Source organism: Arachis stenosperma, chromosome 1, assembly GCF_014773155.1.
Source record: "Arachis stenosperma cultivar V10309 chromosome 1, arast.V10309.gnm1.PFL2, whole genome shotgun sequence".
NCBI lineage: Eukaryota > Viridiplantae > Streptophyta > Magnoliopsida > Fabales > Fabaceae > Arachis > Arachis stenosperma.
Window position 1 is genome coordinate 123,704,410 of NC_080377.1, and position 13,432 is coordinate 123,717,841.

The window sequence follows — 13,432 nt, forward strand, 5'->3', positions numbered from 1 at the left end:
CATTTTTTCACATAATTCGAACCTAAGGTTACAACTAACATGAACCATAGGCTCAGAAGACATGTTTCTATGGAGGAGGTAAAACGAGCTACTTTTAGTATCCATCCTTCAGAGTGTATCATGAGAGGATGATATGGCGGCTAAATTCTTCCAATTCTACTTAAATACAGTGGGAGAAGACATATTTCGGGCTGTGAGAAATTTTTTTGTTGGAGGTAGAATTTTAAAAAGTTTTAACCAGACCAATATATATCTAATGCCAAATGTCTCAGATGCGAGCGATATGATTCAAATAAGGTCCATCAGTTTGTCCTCTGGTGTCCACAAAATTATTTCGAAGATGCTGGTCTACAGACTCCAAGAATGTATGAACAAGGTAATTAGCTATACTCAAAGTGCATTTTTGAAAAGTAGACTTATTTCTAATAACATTCTTATAGCACACGAATGTATGCACTACCTTAAACAAAAAAGTGAAGATTGGAATACGAAATGGCACTCAAGCTTAATATGAGTAAAGCCTACGACAGGGTAGAATGGCATTTTCTATAGTTTATTATGGAGAAGTTGGGCTTTAAATCGAGATTCATTGACTGGATTCGTGAATTGCTGAAAACCGTTTCTTATTCTGTTATTGTGGAAGGTCAATTTTATGGTTTTTTTTTTTACCAAATAGAAATATCTGTCCAGGTGACCCACTATTCCCTTTTTTTATTATGTGCAGAAAGACTTTCCTTCTTGCTACATAAAGTAGAGCAAAATAGTCTCATTCGAAAAATCCAGATAAACATAAGATGTCCAATTATAAATCACTTTCTATTCGCTGATGATTCTATTCTATTTGGCAAAGTCTCGGAAAATAGTTGTGTCTCTATTCTAAATTTTTGGAATCTTATGAGAGTTTCAGTGGGCAAAGAGTTAATCTTAATAAATTGGCCCCGTTTTTCAGTAATAACACTCGAATGTTGATTAGAACCTCTCTAGCAGCTGAGTTGAATATTTCTCACATAGTTGCACAGAATAAAATAATATTTGGGTCTACATTCCCTTGTCAACCGTTTAAGAAAGCCACCTTCAACTCAATTAAAGATAAGATTTTCAAAGGATTTTTTTTTTCAGAAATAAAATAAAAAAAATTTTATATTTCCCCGAACACCATTTTTGAACTTTAATTTCCCAAATATGATTTTTTTGTTTAGAGCAAGTTCGTCGCACCCCAACGAAACTCTATAAAAATTATTGAGTTCGTCTTACCCCCGGCGAACTCCCTTTAAGTTTTTTGAAATTCGTATTTTTAATCCATTTTAATCCATTATCATCATCTCCAAATAGTATATAGATCTACAAATAGTATATAGGAGTACACAAATTATAAATTAAAAAAAGCCATATTTAACAATGACAACCATTATCATAGTCTCCAGAAAGATACAAGTATACCGGAATATTTAACAATAATTTTTTTAATTATAAATCATATTTTATTTTGAAAAAAAATTTAAAAAATATAAATAAATTTTTTCTTTGTAGATCTATATAATATTTGGAGATGATGATAATGGATTAAAATGGATTAAAAACGTGAATTTCAAAAAACTTAAATGGAGTTCACAGCGAACTTGTTCTAAAAAAAAACCGTATTTGGAGAATTAAAATTCAAAATTGGTATTTGGGAAAATATGAATTTTTTATTTTATTTCTGAAAAAATTCATGTTTTCAAAAGGATACAAGAATGTAAAAAGTGTTTGTTATCTAATAGAGGAAGATAGGTATTATTCTAAGGAGATAGTGAAGTCATATATACCACCAATCTACATATTATCATGTTTTAAATTTTTGGAATATTATTCTAACCTAATTTTGGTGGGGATAATAAGATTCTGAAAAGACGAATGATATGGATTAATTAGGATAAGATAACTAGGCCTAAGAAAAAAAAAAGCAGGCTTAATTTTAAAGATCTCAAGACTCAAAATATTATTCTTTTGGATAAACAATGTCATAAAATTGTGACTCAATCTAACTCTTTTTTTGTGATCGATTTAAAATTTGATTTTTTGGATTTTTAATTAACAATTTTAATATTTATTTTAAAGATTTTTTTTATTTTTTACAATATTTTTCAAAATCTAACATATTAATACTAATTCGTCACATATTTAAACTCTATTTAAAAATTATTGGACAAAGAGTTATTGAATACACATATTTTTAGAGATTATATTAGCTTTTATACTAATTAGAGTTATGATAATTACGTTATGTGGCTCCTATTAGACAAAGAATGCATTGAACAATTATGTATGTCTCTCTAATACATTGTTTAACTCCATTGCCATTATGATACCAACATTATAACTACAAAAACATAATAGAAAGTTGCTGAACAATATTATTATTGTAGCTGCTAGGATGGTATATAATACATTATAGGCTGGTCGAAAATATGCATGATGTACGTGTGATATAGGCGAAGAAGCTAAGTTAAATGAAAAAAGAAACACACACACTCTTATAATTAGCTAGTCATAATATATTTTTATTGTTTTACCATTTTTAATAAAATTATCAACTACTAAAATTATTAAATTTTTCAGTAGAATAATAATAAAATTTTAGCGTATGCAAAAAATTAGCAACTAATATATTTTTTATATTTTTATTCGTATTTTTGTTATGAATATTTGATTAATTATTTATACAATTTGGCTATAGAAATGTGAATCAAGTTTAATTATATTATTATAAATTTTTATTATATTTTGTATGCATCCCTAATAATTTTTTTCATAGATGACTGATTTTTTGTATTTATATAATATAAATGATATAAAAATATAATACTACATTAATCATTTAAAAATGTTGGTATATTAAAAATTGAAATAGCAGACATTTTAAACATTGTAAATACATATAATTATTAAATGTGCCAAGAGATATATAATCAATAATTTATTTTTTATTCTAATGAATACACAGTTGTTTACTTTTTAACCTTATTTAATAAAATAAAAAATTTCCAAATTGGGTCGTATTATTACACCAAAAAAGTAGAAAAGGCTAATAAGATTAGACAATAATAGTTCGGAAAACCGTTTTTGCCCTTTTATGAGAACAGTGACAATAGACTCATACTTAATATCATTTGGTCTAAATTATTTATGAAGAAATCAAAGAAGTATTGTTATATATTTTGTAAAACCCAAACGTAAAATAAACGAAAAGGATATCATCATACAATATACGTTTTTTGATTTTAGTGTTGGGGTTTCAATGGTATTTAATTTTCAAATATCATGGAGATTTGATGTGTATTTTTTATATGAAGAATACAAATTTGAGGGTTAAATTTACGATTTTTTTACATGTAAATTTAAGAGTTAGATTTGTTTTTTTTATTTTAATTTTTTTAAACATACAAATCTGACTCTTATATTTGTATTTTTATATTTAAAAAAATTTTAATTATGCAAATCAGAAGGTCCGATTTGTTATATGGTAAAAAAATATCATTTCAACACAAATTAGACCATTCGATTTGTGAACTTAAAAAATATAACTCTCAAATTTCTCTTATTTTTTAAATTTGAGAATTTAAAATATGATTTAAAATTAAAATTTATATAAAAAATACACTAATTAACCATTACTATAAATTACACACTATCTTTTGTAAATTCTAAAAAATTAGCCTATAATATACATGTTTCCCTAACAGAAGCTTTTATATATATATATATATATTGTGTCGGTGAGTAGTGAGATAAAAGATGCTACATTTCATATATGCATGGTCCCAACATTTCAATTATGCTACATATTTCAGGAAGTCAAAAGAAAAAAAGAAAATGTAATTTGTGAAGTACAAAGGTTTGCTAAGTTTAAGGTCAAAACTCAAAACTCAAAAGTTATTTAAAAAAAAAAAAGAAGTTTGCCAAAGTTGCATAGTTATTTTTTGCTAAGTAGTAGGTAGTAAGTAGTAACTAATCATCATTAGGGCAGAAAGTGACTTTTCTTTGCACAACTAATAACAAACAAATCCAAACCAAAGAATGGGAAGGAGATTATCTTCCTTGATTAGGTTTGGTTTAGTTGAAAACAGCCCATGATGAATGCTCATCTCTTCTTTTATTAAATTTTCTCTTTCTTTGGCATTTAAGTAATTGGATGCTTTCATTATTGTACTTGTAAGATTAAATATTTTCTATATTGAAACCATTGAAGTTGGAGCATCAGAAAGAAGAATCTCTTTAGATAATGGATTGCATATTTAAAACATGGGAAATACTTTTTTTTAATCTTCTGTTTGTTATTTATTTTTATTCTAAAAGCATTCAAAACAGCAACTAAAAATATTAAGTAGGTGCAGTTTGCGTTTTGATTTTTTATTTTCATTTTTGGTATTTTTTTTAGAATTTTATAAAAAAAAGTAAAAATAATAATTTTTTTTTAACTTATTTCTTTTTTTTTCATAAAATTATAAAAACAGAAAACATAAAAAAACAAAAAATTAACATATTATTGTATTTTTATTTTTAATTTTTATTTATAATATTTTTAATATTTTATAAATTAAAGTAAAAATAATTAAAATGATAATAATTTTTAGAGGTTACGAGTTTGAGTCTTTTATCTTTAAAAAAATATATTGAAAACCTTAATGAATCTTCCAAAAAAAAATAATAAAAAGAAAGAACAACATATACATTAGTAATTTGGTGTGAACTTTTCTACAACTTTTAACGAAGATCCTCCTTTTTGAGCCACGTGGAGCCAATAGAATCCATCTCACGCACCTTTTTTGCATCTGCAGCAGCCACCAGGGCCACCACTGCCCATGACCAAAGATCATTTAATTAATTAATTAACTAATTAATCAATGTCCCCTCATTGTTTTTTTGTATAAACTCTAATACAAAAGGACAAATCAGTCATATCCAACGTTGTTGCATTTGACTCTCACACCACAAAAAGGTTCAGTTCAAGGCCATTTCTATTTTCTAGACTAGTTGGCAAAACTTCCAAATCATCTTGGACTACTTACAAATAATAATAAGCTTCTTATACTACTAAACTTTTCAATTTGTCTCTGCATATATTAAAAATTACCTTGAAAAATCATTCATTCAAACAGAGAAAATAATATTGAGTTTAATAATGATTTATAATTAAACCAAAATTTAATCTTGATACATAAATAAAATAATTCTATACGTACATCTAATTTAATTATAATAAAAATAATTATTTTTTATATTAACAGTGTAAATTATCATAAAAATAGATATAATTAAATGATTATAAAATATTTTATATTATTATTGTATTAAAATTATATTTATTAAATTAAAGTATTATTCTTACAAAGAAATTAAATATAGAGGTAAAGGTTGGGTTTATTTTTAGTAAATTTCTGAGAAATTTGGCGCGTACATAGATAACCAACAATCTTCCCACAGAAAAAAAAAAAGAAAAGAAAGAATAAAATAAAATCTCTCTCAAAGTTAAGACAAAAAAAGAAGGGAAAAAAAAGTAAAAAGAGTAGCATAAAAAATAAAAAATACTAATTAATTAAAATAAAAAAAACGCTTTGAAACTGAAAGTAAGAAGAAGAAACACAGAAGCTGTATTCTCTCTCTCTCTCTCTCTCTCTCTGTCTTGTGTCTCTCTGTGAGTGAGTGTGTGTGTGAGAGAGGGGAGAGAGAAACCCCATAAAATCCCAACCCCATTCTTTTTCTCTCTCTGCTTTCTCACTCCTCTGATCGGAACCTCTCATTCTGCTCTTCGGATTCTGGGTGTAGCAATCTGCACTCTTCTTTTGGCTCCGTACAATGGAACGGTACGGCCGTCCCGGCGAAGGGCCGCAGCCTGATCCGCCGCCGGAGTGGAACGTCGGCGCCGGCGACACGGGGCTCGAAGGTAAAATTTCCACCTTTACCCCACTGCATTCTCAATTCCGCGATTTTCCCCTCTCTTTGATTCGCGCGGTTTCGTAGCGCAATGTGGAGCTTCTAATGAGTTATAGTTTCCAATCCTTTTTTCTATCCTATTTTCCAAAATGCAGAGTCTATGTGGAAGCTTGGATTGGGTGGTGCCACCGAATCGTACCCTCAGAGGCCTGATGAAGCTGATTGTATCTATTATCTCAAGACAGGTTTTTGCGGCTATGGTTCGCGTTGTCGGTTCAACCACCCACGTGACCGTGGCGCGGTAAATTTCTCGTTTTTCCATTTACCCCTTTTGGGTTTTCCTTCAACGGTTCTTTTGCTTTGGTCCTTTGATTTGATCTTGTGCTTCTATATGTATGTGTGCTTTGGATTTCGTTTGATCTTGGCTGCGTTGAGTTGGAGAAATTGTATTTTTTTTTCCCCCACTTAGTGGGGTTGTCTTAAAGTCTTTGAATTTATCCTTTTGCTATCAGTTAATTTTAATCAATTATTATGGAAATTGAGGTGCCTGCGCTGGACACTTATGATTAAATGCTTCATAATTTTGGGGATATGTCTTCGTGCTGTTTAGGTTATTGGAGCTGCCAGGAGTGGAGGGGAGTATCCGGAGCGTGCGGGCCAGCCTCTATGCCAGGTGCTGAATTTGGTTCTGCTGAATTCTATGCTGCATTTACATCATGTGATTGTATTTGGCAATTGGCAATTTAATTCCTCTTGAGCTATACAAAGTTACAAACTAATGCACTCAACAGTTTTTTTTTTTTTTTTTATGTCATGGCGTAGAGTGTAGTTGACTTCTATTTTGTTTTGATTGTTGTTTTCAAAGTTGTTGATGTTCCTTTCGTGCTGATTCTATCTGCCCATGCTTAAACTGCAGTATTTCATGAGGACAGGATCATGCAAATTCGGTGCATCTTGCAAGTACAACCATCCTAGGCAGGCAGCAGGAACTCCTACCCTTGTCTCACTAAATTATTATGGATATCCGTTGCGAGTGGTGCGTATTACTTTATATTTTATTTCACAAAATTATATCTCTATGAATGTTGGGGTTCACCCTTTCTAATCATGGAAAAAGGTTTGGTTCCAACTTGAATTTTATAAATAATAACAGGGAGAGAAAGAGTGTTCCTATTACGTGAAAACTGGGCAATGCAAGTTTGGTGCTACTTGTAAATTCCATCATCCACAGCCTGCAGGTGTCCAAATTCCCGCACCATCACCAGTTCCCCCGGTTTCACCTCTACCTGTACAGGTACCTTCTCCATTATATCCAACCGTGCAGCCTCCATCTGGTCCTTCGCAACAGCAATATAGTGTACTGGTTGCAAGGCCTCCGTTGCTGCCTGGCTCATTAGTCCAGGGCCCTTATGGGCCTGTGGTAGTGTCCCCTGCCATGGTCCCCTTTCCAGGCTGGAATCCTTATCAGGTGGGTCTGACATTTCGTTTTGATTGCTTACTCTCATTATATGTGTAATCATTAAAGATGTCAATCACTTGGTACAGGCTCAAGCAACAAGCCCCCTACTTCCCTCTAGTACTCCATCTAATGTTGGTCCAACACAGCTTTACAGGATAACCCAGCTGCCTTCTCAGGCAACTGGGTATTCTGCACCTTATCAACCTTCTGGCCCCTCTGTTGATCCTTCAGGTAGTAGTACTCAGAAGGAGAACCCATATCCCGAAAGGCCTGATCAACCAGAATGTCAGTATTACATGAAAACAGGGGAATGTAAATTTGGTCCATCATGTAGATATCATCATCCATCAGACCTTAATGCACCAAAGGGGAATGTGGCCCTTAGTCCTGTGGGTCTTCCTTTGCGCCCGGTAAGCATTACATTTCAACGCCTTTGTTCTTTGTTGCCTCATATTGTGTTATGGATGATGTTCTCTGCTGAAAATTTTGGCAATATGTGATAAAAATGATATACAAAAATTGAAAAAAAAAAAAAGCAGCTGATAGGGGAGTAGTCCAAAAGAAGAAAAACTAATAATGGGATATAACATAATTGGCTTCTTCATTCTGCTGCATGTGTTTTATATGATTGCCCTTCGTGTTGGGTTATGCTGTGCTTCAGTTATCTCTAAGTTTTCTGGGTGAATGTGTCAAATCTCTAGATTATTGAAGGTTCTTCTAGCAAAATTTAAAAGCAGGTAGATTTAACTGTTGGTTTAGTGGTGGCACCTTGGGTATAATTGTACGTTTCATGATAATGGAATTTTCATTTTGTGCTACATTCATGTTGGGTGTGTAAGTAGTGAGATATATGTTTGTTAAATATTTAGTATCTCATTTTGACTCTGCCTAAGGGAAGGTTCTGTAAGTAAGCTCCTCTTTTCTTTAGTCTTGTTCCCACGCTTCATTTTGTCTGAACATCATTTTACTCCATTTCATGTCTAATATATGTCTTTGATTGCTGTTCAGGATTTCAGGTCCTATTTTTTCTGTGTAATTTATTGCATCATGTTTTATTTCACCATGTGTATCTTTATTGCATCTCTGTTTTCTGTAATTGATTTAGATGTAATAACTTCTATTATGTTATGTCCAACTTAGTCTCCATCTATCTTGGATATTTATTATCTGTATTATCTGTAGTTCTGTACTGTAGACCTTAATGTTCTTAGTATTTCCATTTTACTTTCATTAGTTTTGTGCTTGAAATTTATTTCTAATGAAATGCCTTTCCAAGAAGTAGTGAGATAAGAATCATAAGGGGTATTGTGCAGGTGTTGTATACTTGTACGAAGTTGTCTGCTTCACCTTTATTGGTTGGATTTGCTTGCGTTCCTATACTATAGCTTGAGTTGTTAAACTTATGATAATGCCCTCTTGACCACGTATCAACTTATTTCGGGAGAACATTTTATGTTTTCCAATTTTGCAATATGGGATTAGCGATGCTTCTAATGTTTCATGCTACAAAGAGATATAGATGTTTCTTTGCCACTTCATGGTTGTTTTTCACTATGGAATAGACTTTAATAATCCTTTTGGCTGTTATTGTTATACTCTTGGTCTCCAGATTGTGGTTCGAGTTCAAGAATAGCACCTTTATTAATTTTGTTTTACAATGATGAGTTTGTCTGCTAAGTTGGCATGTTTTTCAAAATCTGTTTGACTCACCTTCTTTAGTTCTTAACTATCAATCATCCAATTTTTGGGTTTGATAATCAGGGGGCACCACCTTGCACTCATTATACGCAGCGTGGAATCTGTAAGTTTGGTCCAGCATGCAAATTTGATCATCCCATGGGATCTCTCAGTTACAGCCCATCTGCTTCTTCCTTGGCTGATATGCCGGTTGCACCGTATCCCGTGGGTTCCTCAATGGGCACTCTTGCTCCATCATCATCTTCATCAGAGTTGCGGCCTGAACTTGCTTCGGGATTGAGCAAGGAGTCTGTTTCATCCAGAATGTCTTCATCGATGAGCACTTCAAGTGGATCAGTTGGCTTGACCTTGTCAACTGCAGGACCAATTTCTCAATCGGGCACCCAAGCCTCTGCTCAGAGTTCCAGTTCTTCAGCAACTGCCAGCAGCGCCGCAACAAGCAGCGCTGCATCTCACACCTCAAGCTAAGCAATGTGAATGCATTCCTCATTATTACTCCTTTTAATCTCAATTTTTCAACTGGACATCATGATTCATTCAAAGAGGTCCTCAAATAGGTTTTATTTTTCAGTTTATCCCAGTTCCACATTCAGGTCTAGTACACATTGCACCAATCAATTATCATTGTGTTCATATAATCTTTTTGTGGCCATCCCTTTTATCCCAAATAAAACCATGGCCAACCTCGAGAATTTTAGCAACTCATACAGCCAGCCATCTTGCTTCCTTCCGAATAACCTCAAAAGATTCTGCAAGTCCATTCTTCATGTCCCTCCCTCCTGATCTCCAATTTTTTTTGGAGTTTGTTGTGCTTATTTATGATTCGATCTTTTTCGATTTGAGAAAAGTTCCATTGACCATGTGTTGTTGTTTATGTCTCTTCACCCGAATCCTTTTTTGAAGCTGGGAAGGTCATGGTAGATACTGTTCCCCACTTGTGTAAGGTTTGCTGTGAAGAGAAGTAATCAGGAGAGTACAATGAGGCTTTGCATTGCTATCTTATTTTTATGTTTTTAGATACACAGTCATGTTGTTCAATGTTGTGACAAGCTTGCTACTTAAATTTATTACACAATACATATATCAAGAAACACATTTAAGTTAACACATTTTAAATCTCTCTTCCTCTCACATGTGCTGAAGCTGATTTTTCTCTTCATTTATATCTTACCTTTTTCCATAAATATTTTTAAATTTTTTTTGTTATAAAATGATGATTGTATTACGGAGTACACTTTACTCCAGCAAAAACAGTGGTACAACACAAAGTGGAATTTGGAAACATTAAAGTGCCTGTCTTCATAGGAGGATAAGGAGTAATCATTGCACTTGCTTACCAACAACTTATTTGAACCCTTTTTTTTTTCAAAAAATGTGGAGATTAACCTTAAAATTTGCTCTAATTGAGTATTGTAGCTACTTTTATTTTCGGTACCTAGGGCTAGGAGATAATAATGATGATATTTATACCTTATAATGGCCTAATATCTCATTTTTTTAATAATTATAATGTGTTTCTACCATTATATCAACATTTGTGTTAAGTGAGATCATATTAGTAAGATACCAAGAACGCTTAATACGACTGGGAGATGACTGTATTCGTTAAGGATTTATCTTTAATATACTGATAATATAAAATATTTTATATAATTGTTTAATTATATTCATTATTTTGGATAGATAATCATTTATGATCAATATAAAAAATATTTATTTTTATTAATGTGACTACATAAGAGAAAAAAAGTATAATATATATATTTTTAATATATATATATATATATATATATATATAGATGAGCAAAATTAAAAAAAAAAAACTATTTTAATATAATCACTTTGAGTGAAGTATACTTAGATAATGTACATGAATTGTTAAAACAAATTAATAATTGAAATTCTCAAGTAATCATATATGTGATTTGTAATTTTAGAATTTGACTTATGAAAATAAAAAATATTATATGTACACTAAAATTAATAATTATGTATTTGTATATAAAATAAAAATATATATTATTTAACTTATTTTTAATATATATATCTTATATTCTAATATGTCTTTTAATACTAATAGCTAAATCCGACATTGTTATATAAAAATACAATTTAAAATCTCATACTCACTCCTATCCCACATACAGCTTGTATATTGTAAATATGTAATGCTCTTTCAACAGTGGAATAATCATATGCATTCACATTTTTAACTTATATATCTAGATTGGAGGAGTGGGTTATTTTCTAATTAAAAACATTGACATAGATAGATTCTATTAACAAAAGAGAACATTGCTTTTCCATATGCCCTGCTTCTAAGTTCTTCTCTCTGTATATATTATTATTATTGATGAATCACATGATATTGCTTTCAATCAAATAGTATTGAACAGTGAAAGAAAAGAGAATGTAGTGGAAGCAATATATTAGAATCGCGGATTATTGGCTTGCAACATCTGTATAGTATGGTTCTGCTTTTATATTGTGCCCTAAAGTTTGGGCAGCTACCCCCAAAAGAAGCATAAAATCATGCCATCAATATTATAATATAAAAATAACTCATACAGGAATATGACTACTACTTTCCCTCTCATCTTGATTTGAAAGTGAGAGCTCATGGAGGACCCTTAAAACCAAAACAAAGATCACTCTCTTGCATGTGTGCAATGTAGTAATTAATTACATGCATTACAACATGAAAGAAAATTACTAAAAACAAAGGCTTGCTTAATTGGCTTGACCCAAGTTACAAGGAAGATAATAAGAAGAAACATACAAACACATGCAATGCAATGCAATTCACATTGCACCCTCATCATCAGAAGAGTGGGTATCCCATGTCTACTGAGCAGTTTGTTGAAGAAGATGAAGCAGCATTATGATGATTATGATGATTATTCATCATCACCCCATCATAGAAGCTTGTATTGTTATTATTGTTCTCATCAGTTATGATGGGATACAGTGCATCCATGCATCCTCCTCCTTCTAATACCCTTCTTGATGATGATGATGATGATGATGAATTGTTAAATATAGCTGAAAGCTCACTGCAGCTCCAATCCCATGATGAGAACCCTTCACTTGTTGGATAACAAAAGTAGTCTGATGGAAAGTTATTATCACAAGAGAATGATGATGAGTTTTCACTGACATTGCTCTTTCTTGATGAGTAGTTGTTGTTGTTTGAACAACTACTGTTGGAACTTGAATCAGCAGTAGTAGTAGCAGTAGGCCTGAAACATTTATCAGGAACTATGCATTCAAGATATCCAGAGTTGTTGTTATTACTATGATGATCAGTTGTTGAAAAGAACAAGTTATCATCATCCTGAACTGAACAACCATATGCAGCAGCAACAACATTAGTATTACTATTACTGTTCTTAATCTTATTCTGATTGGAAGGTGCAAGTTGTTTAGTGTAAGAAGATGGTGGGGGAGGAGGAGGAGGTGGTGGTGGCAAGAGAGCTTGAAGATCCATAGGTGTGAGAAGAGCATGGAAGTTGATGTTATCAGAATAGATGAAGTTAGTTCTAGCTTGGTTTCCTTTCATGGACAAAGCAGCTCTGTCATAAGCAAGAGCAGCTTCTTGAGCAGTGTCAAAGGTACCAAGCCAATGTCTTTCTTTGGTTGTAGGGTCTCTGATCTCAGCAGCATATCTTCCCCAAGGTCTTCTTCTCACACCAAGAAACCTACCTGGCTCTGCTTGTTTCCTTCTCCCTCTTTTTTCACCACATGATGATGATGATGTTGATGTGTTTCTTTGGAGAAGTGTAGACAAGCATATTTGGTTCTGGTTTTGATTGTTGTTGTTTGCTTCTTCATATCCCTTCATGAAGGAGGGAGTGTGTAGTGTATCTGATGAGGTTCTAGAGCTTGACATGGCTTCAGAAAATGTGGGGTTAAGTTTCAACTTTGAATGAATGAGGTGATGAGAAAATGTGAGGGACCAAAGTCAAGTTAAATAGTGCAAAAACTCAAGGGAATTGAAATACACAAACTGTTATGATTATGAGTGGGAGAGAACTCTTTTAAACCTTTTTTTGGACAACCCTTTTGTCTGATATTTTTTTTTTAAATAATTAGTCATCAATATTAACTAAAGGAAAATAAAAAGGGGAAATTTTTGTTTGAACAATGTCAATGTTTGGAAGACTATGAGTATCCATCATGCATCTGATTTCTGATTTCTGATCTCTGATCTCTACCCTTTTTCCTCACCTACTTTTAAAAAATGTTTCTTTTTCTTGTTTCTATTAAATCTTGGTAGTTCTTCATCCAATTCACTTTTAGAGTTGGAACCAAACAGTGAAAATAAAGATTCCCCTTCACTTGTCAAAGTACTCTAAATGGTGC

The 13,432-nt window shown here is 32.0% G+C and overlaps 2 protein-coding genes across 2 annotated transcripts; one reads left to right on the forward strand and one right to left on the reverse strand.

Moving 5' to 3' along the window:
* Positions 1–5,583: 5,583 nt before the first annotated feature.
* LOC130943907 (zinc finger CCCH domain-containing protein 34-like) lies at positions 5,584–10,185 on the forward strand. Its single transcript, XM_057871996.1, has 7 exons — positions 5,584–5,923; positions 6,069–6,214; positions 6,524–6,586; positions 6,830–6,949; positions 7,067–7,381; positions 7,459–7,782; positions 9,134–10,185. The coding sequence occupies exons 1-7, from the start codon at positions 5,836–5,838 to the stop codon at positions 9,536–9,538; spliced, it is 1,461 nt and encodes a 486-aa protein (XP_057727979.1). The 5' UTR covers positions 5,584–5,835; the 3' UTR covers positions 9,539–10,185.
* A 1,634-nt stretch (positions 10,186–11,819) lies between these two features.
* Positions 11,820–12,989, reverse strand: LOC130945968 (ethylene-responsive transcription factor ERF086-like). The gene has a single exon (XM_057874920.1). It carries the CDS (start codon positions 12,957–12,959, stop codon positions 11,892–11,894), a length of 1,068 nt encoding a protein of 355 aa, XP_057730903.1. The 5' UTR covers positions 12,960–12,989; the 3' UTR covers positions 11,820–11,891.
* Positions 12,990–13,432: the final 443 nt, after the last annotated feature.